Source organism: Leptonychotes weddellii, chromosome 10 (genome assembly GCF_054177405.1).
Source record: "Leptonychotes weddellii isolate Sample4059 chromosome 10, ASM5417740v2, whole genome shotgun sequence".
Classification (NCBI taxonomy): Eukaryota; Metazoa; Chordata; class Mammalia; order Carnivora; family Phocidae; genus Leptonychotes; species Leptonychotes weddellii.
Genome location: NC_138378.1, coordinates 43,290,729 through 43,299,268, shown reverse-complemented (window position 1 = coordinate 43,299,268; position 8,540 = coordinate 43,290,729). Strand labels below are relative to the sequence as shown.

The following is an 8,540-nucleotide window of genomic DNA, read 5'->3' as shown; positions in this document are numbered from 1 at the left end:
AAAAGACATAGGGTATCAGACTGGATAAAAAAACAAGACCCATCGATATGCTGCCTGCAAGAGACTCGCTTTAGACCCAAAGACACCTCCAGATTGAAAGTGAGGGGGTGGAAAACCATTTATCATGCTAATGGACATCAAAAGAAAGCTGGGGTAGCAATCCCTATATCAGACAAATTAGATTTTAAGCCAAAGACTGTAATAAAAGATGAGGAAGCACACTATATCATCATTAAAGGTTCTATTCGACGAGAAGATCTAACAATTGTAAACATTTATACCCCTAACATGGGAGCAGCCAATTACATAAACCAGTTAATAATAAAATTAAACAACATGTCGATAATAATATAATAATAGTAAGGGACTTTATTATTTTTTAAAAAAGATTTTATTTATTTGACAGAGAGAGCACAAGGGTGGGGAGCAGGCTCCCTACTGAGCAAGGAGCCTGATGCAGGGCTTGATCCCAGGTCCCAGGTCCCTGGGATCATGACCTGGGCTGAAGGCAGATGCTAATTGACTGAGCTACCCAGGTGCCCCAATAATAGGGGACACCCCACTCACTGCAATGGATAGATCATCTAAGTAGAAGATCAACAAGGAAACAAGGGCTTTGAATGACACACTGGACTGTACTTCATGGATATATTCAGAGCATTCCATCCTAAAGCAAAAGAATACACATTCTTCTCAAGTGCACGTGGAACATTCTCCACAATAGATCACATACTGGGTCACAAATCAGGTCTCAACCAGTACCAGAAGATTGAGATTATTCCATGCATATCTTCGGACCATAATGCTTTGAACCTGGAACTAAATCACACGAGGAAATTTGAAAAAAACTCACATACATGGAGTCTAAAGAGCATCCTACTAAGGAATGAATGGGTCAACCAGGAAACTAAAGAAGAATTTAAAAATTCATGGAAACTAATGAAACTTAAAACACAACTGTTCCAGGGCGCCTGGGTGGCTCAGTTGGTTAAGCGACTGCCTTCGGCTCAGGTCATGATCCTGGAGTCCCTGGATCGAGTCCCGCATCGGGCTCCCTGCTCGGCAGGGAGCCTGCTTCTGCCTCTGACCCTCCCCCCTCTTATGTGCTCTCTCTCTCATTCTCTCTGTCTCAAATAAATAAATAAAATCTTTAAAAAAACAAAACAAAACAAAACACAACTGTTCCAAACCTTTGGGATGCAGCAAAGGTGGTCCTAAGAGGGAAGTATATAGCAATACAAACCTTTCTCAAGAAACAAGATAGGTCTCAAATACACAACCTAACCATTACACCTAAAGGAGCTGGGGGGAAAAGCCCAGCAAATAAAGCCTAAATCCAGTAGAAGGGAAATAATAAAGATTAGGCCAGAAATCAATGAAATAGAAACCAAAAGAACAGTAGAATAGATCAACAAAACTGGGAGCTGGTTCTTTGAAAGAATTTTAAGATTGATAAACCCCTGGCCAGACTTACCAAAAGAAAAGAGAAAGGACCCAAATAAATAAAATCATGAATGAAAGAAGAGAGATCACAACCAATACCAAAGAAATATAAACAATTATAAGAACATATTATCAGCAAATATATGCCAGCTGATTAGGCAATCTGGAAGAAATGGATGCATTCCTAGAGACGTATAAACTACCAAAACCGAAACAGGAAGAAATAGAAAACCCAAACAGATCCATAACCAGCTAGGAAATTGAAGCAGTAAATAAAAATCTCCCAAGAAAACAAGAGTCCAGGGCCAGATGGTTTCCCAGGGGACTTCTGCCAAACATTTAAAGAATGAATACCTATTCTTCTGAAGCTGTTTCAAAAAACATAAATGGAAGGAAAACTTCCAAACTCAAGAAGCCAGCATTTCCTTGATCCCAAAACCAGACAAAGACCCCACCAAAAAGGAGAATTACAGACCAATATCCCTGATGAACATGGATGCAGAAATTCTCACCAAGATACTAGCCAGTAGGATCCAACAGTACAGTAAGAGGTTTATTCACCACAACCAAGTGGGATTTATTCCTTGGCTGCAAGGATAGTTCAGCATCCACAAATCAATCTGTGATAGACTACATAAGTCAAAGAAAGGCAAGAACCACATGATACTCTCAATTGATGCAGAGAAAGCATTTGACAAAATACAGCATACTTTGTTGATTAAAGCTCTCCATAGTGTAGGGATAGAGGGTACATACCTCAATATCGTAAAAGCCATCTGTGTAAAGCACACAGTGAATATCATTCTCAGTGAGGAAAAACTGAGAGCTTTTCCCCTAAGATCAGGAACACGACAGGGATGCCTACTCTCACCACTATTATTCAACATAGTACTAGAAGTCCTAGCAACCGCAATCAGACAACAAAAAGAAATGAAAGGCATCTGTGTAATCAGCAAAGAGGAAGTTAAACTCTTTCTCTTCACAGATGACATGATACTTTATATGGAAAACCCAAAAGCCTCCACCCCAAAATTACTAGAACTCATACAGGAATTCAGTAAAGTGGCAGGATATAAAATCAATTCACAGAAATCAGTTGCATTTCTATACACTAACAATGAGACAAAAGAAAGAGAAATTAAGGAATTGATCCTATTTACAAAAGCACCAAAAACCATAAGATACCTAGGAATAAACCTAATCACAGAGGTATAGGATATATACTCTAGAAACCACAGAACACTTAAGAAATTGAGGAAGACACAAAGAGATGGAAAAACATTCCATGCTCATGGATTGGAAGAATAAACATTGTGAAAATGTCTATGCTGCCCAGAGGAATCTACACATTCAGCGCAATCCTTATCAAAATACCATCGCCGTTTTCGCAGAGCTGGAACAAACAATCCTAAAATTTGTATGGAACGAGAAAAGACCCTGAATCACCAGGGGGATGTTGGAAGAAAACCAAAGCTGGGGGCATCACAATATCTGACTTTAAGCTGTATTACAAAGCTGTGATCATCAAGACAGCATGATACTGGCACAAAAACAGACACATAGATCAATGGAACAGAATAGAGAACCCAGAAATGGACCCTCAACTCTGTGGTCAAGTAATCTTCGACAAAGCACGAAAGCATATCCAATGGAACAAAGACAGTCTCTTCCACAAATGGTGTTGGGAAAATTGGACAGCCACATGCAGGAGAATGAAACTGGACCTCTTTCTTACACCATACACAAAGATAAACATGAAATGGATGAAAGACCTAAATGTGAGACAGGAATCTATCAAAATCATAGAGGAGAACACAAGCAGCAACCTCTTTGACCTTGGCTACAGCAAATTCTTGCTAGTTATGTCTCCGATAGAAAAGGAAACAAAAGCAAAAATGAACTATTAAGACTTAATCAAGATAAAAAGCTCTGCACAGCAAGGAAAATAGTGAACAAAACTAAAAGGCAACCTACATTATGGGAGAAGATATTTGCAAATGACATATCAGATAAAAGGCTACTATCCAAGATACATAAAGAACTTATCAAACTCATCACCCAAAAAAACAAATAATCTAGTCAGAAATGGGCAGGAGACATGAACAGACATTTCTTCAAAGAAGACATACAAATGGCCAACAGACACATGAAGATATGCTTCACATCACTTGGCATCAAGGAAATACACATCAAAACCACAATGAGATACCACCTCACACCAGTCAGAATGGCTAAAAATTAACAAGACTGGAAACAACAAATGTTGGTGAGGATCCGGAGAAAGGGGAACCCTCCTACATTGTTGGTGGGAATGCAAGCTGGTGCAGCCACTCTGGAGAACAGTAGGGAGGGTCCTCAAGAAGTTGAAAGTAGAGCTACCCTATGACCCAGCAATTGTACTACTAGGTATTTATCCAAAGGATACAAACAGTGATTTGAAGGGGCACGTGCACCCCAATGTTCATAGCAGCAATGTCCACAAAAGCCAAACTATGAAAAGAGCCGAGATGCCCTTCAACAGATGAATGGATAAAGAAGATGTGGTCCATATATACAATGGAATATTACTCAGCCATCAGAAAGGATGAATACTTACCATTTACATGGACATGGATGACTGGAGGGTATTATGCTAAGCAAAATAAGTCAATAAGAGAAAGACAATTATATGATTTCACTCATATGTGGAATTTAGGAAACAAAACAGGATCATAGGGGAAGAGAGGAAAAAATAAAACAAGATGAAATAAGAGAGGGAGACAAATCATAAGAGACTTAATCATAGGAAACAAACTAAGGGTTGCTGGAGGGGAGGAAGGTAGGGGGATGGAGTAACTGGGTGATGGTGTTAAGGAGGGCACTTGATGTAATGAGCACCGGGCTTTATATAAGACTGATGAATCACTGAACTCTACCTCTGAAACTAATAATACATTATATGTTAACTGAATTTAAATAAAAATAAGTAAAAAGTTGCAGCTTAAATATATGGGTGTGTATGAGGGGAAATGATGTTACTTAGCTAGTATGTATTAAGCACTCATTCTGTGCGAGGCCCAGGTGAAGGCCTGGTGAGCGAGCCGGACTAGATCTTACCTTACAGAGTGTACAGTTCACACGGGAGAAACTCCACCCCCACCCCCAACCCCTGCCCACCTGCTACCAGAGGGAGCTTCTGTGGCCCCGAGGTGCCCAGGTATAAGTAGGAAATCTACCAAGGCTGTCAGAAGCCATCACTCTAGCTTGGAGTTCTGAGTTATTTCTTCTGGTCATGGGGGCAGTTTGCCTCCCCAGCCCCACCCGTCCTGCTCTGTGCTCAGTTGTGACTCTGATCCTGTGTCGTTCTGTCAGTAGTCATCCTCATCTGATCATGCCACTCCACTCTGCTTCTGTTTCCAGGCACACTGTCCCCGCTGTCTGGTGGAAGGATGCCCAAGGAAAGGACCAGATGTGGTATGAGGACACCTTGGCTTCCAGCCGCCCTATCATCCTGTACCTGCACGGGAATGCAGGCACACGGTGAGGAAGAGGAGCCTGTATAGCGTGTCCTCCCTGCAATGCTGGCCCGGTCGGGTCTACTGACCCCCTGCAGTGAGGGAGTGTACAGGCAGTGGGGCTGTGGGGCATCCCAAGAACACAGGAAAAGGCAGAGTTTATGGGATTTGGGGGAAAGAGGTCAGGGTGAAACTCCCATGAAGCAGTGTTCCCACAGGCTCAGAGCAGAGCTGTATGCAAGGTGGGCCCAGGTGCAGTTTCCTTGGGAAACCACCCCACCCCCCATGTTAAGCAGATGTGGGAAGCTGTGTCCAGACACCCCTTATCTGGGGCTCGCACCTGGGTGGAATGGAGGAGGTTGTGTCTCTGCCACAGTGACCCGGATCCTCGGCCAGAGTGGGGTGTTGCCTTCCTCCTGACGTCGTAATTTGAAGGGCAAAGTGAGGGCCAGTGACTTAGGAAATAAGGCTTCTCAGTGAGTAAGGTGCGGTGGTTCCTCAGAGGGGTCGCTGTGACACTTCAGGACCGCAGCACCCCCGGGGAATGCTGTCTCCTGTTCACCAGCCGTGTGTGTCAGCCCCGTCTGAAGGTCGCAGGCAGGCATCCCCTTCTGGGGCGGAGGCACACTTCCTGGCAAGGGGCAGTGAGTGCTGAGAAGGAGTCAGGGTGACATCGAAGGAGGGCTGCTGAAAGCAGAGGGAGGCCAGAGGGACCCCAGCTGAGTGCACACAGATAAACTCATCCTCCCAGGCCGCCCCACCATGCTGTCGGGTTAGGTGATGGGTGTGAGTTCTCTCTCTCTCATCTGTAAGCCAGCAATGCCAGTGTGTCCTGCCAGGCTATTGCTGAGGCACTGTCTGTGGCAGGCCAAGCCTTTGCTCAAGTTTATCCCAGATGCTTTTCAAGAGTGGCTTTGTGGGCGCCTGGGTAGCCCAGTCGGTCAAGCGTGTACCTTCAGCTCAGGTCATGATCCCAGGATCCTGGGATCGAGTCCCGCATCAGACTCCCTGCTCTGCGGGAAGTCTGCTTCTCCCTCTCCCTCTGCTGCTCACCCTGCTCATGCACTCGTGCTCCCTCTCTCTCTCAAATAAAGTCTTTTTTTTTTTTTTTTAAAAAGAGTGGCTTTGATGGTATGTCCTTCAGATTCACTGGAAATTGGCTTTGTCTACCCACATGGTTGGCCTTGTTCAGAAGAATCTCTGAGAGAGCAGCGTGGGTGAAGGAGGAGGTACATTTTCCAAACAACATTGTCTGAGAAGCCCCAGGAGGGTCAGCGTTGTTGCAGATTCCTTAGGGCACGTGAGTGAGCTGGCAGGAGCCGGCAGGAGGCAGGGATACTACAGGGCCCGGGTAAGGGTCAGCGGGGTGCCGTGGCTGCCATGGTGTGCTGGGGGTATGTCATTCTATAGGCAGAACCAACAAAGAGATCAATTAACAGGCCTTTGCGGGGGGTGGGGAGAGCAGCAAGCAGACCCTGGTGGTGTCGGGGCAGAGAGGCTCCACAGTGGACATTGCAGGAAGTCCAGGAAGTGTGGGCTGTGAAGATGCTGTGTGAGGCCTCAGAGCAGAGCGTTTAGCTGCTGAATCATGCATGCACTTGGTAGTTTGCTTTCTTCTTTGTCTGGGACTAGCTACAGTGGGTTTCTCTTCTGCTTTTCTTTTCTTTTTTTTTTTTTTTTAAGATTTTATTTATTTATTTGACAGAGACAAAGCGAGAGAGGGAACATAAGCAGGGGGAGTGGGGGAGGGAGAAGCAGGCTTCCCGCCGAGCAGGGAGCCCGATGTGGGACTCGATCCCAGGATCCTGGGATCATGACCTGAGCCGAAGGCAGACGCTTAACGACTGAGCCACCCAGGCGCCCTCTCTTCTGCTTTTCAAAGAGCAAGTGGTTATAACCACTCTGGTAGCATCATCCTATAAATGAGAAAATTTTGTAGTTTACTGGGAATAAGGTTCAGTTAAGCAATGCCAGTCACATGGTAAAAAAGATAAAGTCTGCCTAAACTTCAGGTTTGAAGGAACACTGCGACTTTGAAAGTGTTGCTGCCCTCTCCCCTGTCCCCAGAGAGCCCCCCCGCCCCCAGCCTGGCAGGATTACAGCAGCCCTGGCTCCCCGAGAGCCAGTCCCCGGCTGCTGCTGTGCACTGTGTCACATGCTCAACCCCTCTTCTTTTTGCTCGAGGTAGGGAATTCAAACAACCTAGACAAGAGCCACCATGAACTTTTCCAAAGATAACTGAAAACATTTTTCAGTATTTCCTTCTGGTCCTGAAACTCATTCCGTTGTATTTCTGTGGCCGCATTGCATTGGTTTTCCTCCTTTGTCTCATCCCGGTCTCTCTCAGGGACACTCCCTGCCTGCCCCCCACCCCCCGCCCCAAACATACACACAGCAAAGTGGCCAGGATGCTCACTATAAAAGAGGAAAACTGCTAAAAAGTCTGGAGAGGGTGAGTTCACCCGCTGACATGCTCTCCTTCCTGAGGTGGCCCCGTCCCCACTTTGGTGTCTGTCCACAGTAATAGCCGACCAACAGCTGGACAAAGCATGAGAAGGGATAGGTAGTCCTCGGACAAAGAAGTATAGACACACGAAACAGTTTGGATGCATGAACGCCTGTTTAGTGTCTGTAATAAGAAGTGCCCACTCCACACTAATCTGTGGGTGCAGGGCTAGGAGATGGGCCAGGGCCCTTCTGAAGATGGCTGGGCAGTAATTGTCAAGCTTATGATCACACACACCTTCCACCCAGCAGTTCAGTGTGTAGGAACGTATCCCACACGTGGAGCACACTTATGCAAAAGGACATCAGCACGAGCTGGCCATGGCAGTAAAACTTAGGTTCACAGCAGGTAGGAGAGGGCCAGAATGACTGCAAGATAAGGAAGGTGTGAACCACCGCTAAAAAGAGTCTTGGAAGTTGGCTGTGAATTACTGAGTGAAAAGTGAGAGAAAGTAGAGTGCGTATGTCGTATAAAGAAGCGCCTTCACTTCTGCCTACTTGCTGGTCACCAGGCAGCTGAGGCAGGGGCTACGTGCTGGGCAGGAGTTGGGGGCTTGCTGTGTATCCTCTTGTGTCTTCTGGATTGTGTATTGTACCTATGTATTAGCTAGTCAAAAATAGAAGTAAGGCAGTAATTAAGAAATATCCCCAAAATGCTAACACTATCCCTTGCTTGTCACGGTACTGCCAGAAACAAGCATGGAGCCACTATGATGCCCTGCAGAGGAGGTCACCTGTCCCCCAATAACCCTCCCTGTATGGACTTGGGGACCAAGTCACCAAGGACCCAGACACTCCAGTACTGACCCTGGGGCCGGCCTTTTTGAGAAGATGTGCTAACACCCATTCTTGTTTCCTTTTCCCTGACGCTCTAGAGGAGGTGACCACCGGGTGGAACTTTACAAGGTAGGTGAAGATGGCACACAATGTATGACAGAGGGGTGTCCATAGGCTGTATGATGGGGCAGAGCTGTGTACACGGTGTGATGACAGGAGAGCTGCGTACACAGTGTGGTGATGGGAGAGCGGCGCGCACACAGTGTAGAACACGCAGAGTGGCATTCACAAGGTGTCGATGGGCAGATTTGTGTACAGGGG

At 45.9% G+C, this 8,540-nt stretch overlaps 1 protein-coding gene across 1 annotated transcript in view; it reads left to right on the top strand.

Annotated features, from left to right (window-relative positions):
• Positions 1-8,540, top strand: part of ABHD12 (abhydrolase domain containing 12, lysophospholipase) — a 73,344-nt gene that overhangs the window by 52,914 nt on the left and 11,890 nt on the right. The window contains exons 4-5 of the mRNA XM_081833294.1: positions 4,843-4,962; positions 8,318-8,348. Coding sequence (XP_081689420.1) covers positions 4,843-4,962; positions 8,318-8,348 — 151 coding nt within the window. The remainder of the gene's footprint in view (positions 1-4,842; positions 4,963-8,317; positions 8,349-8,540) is intronic.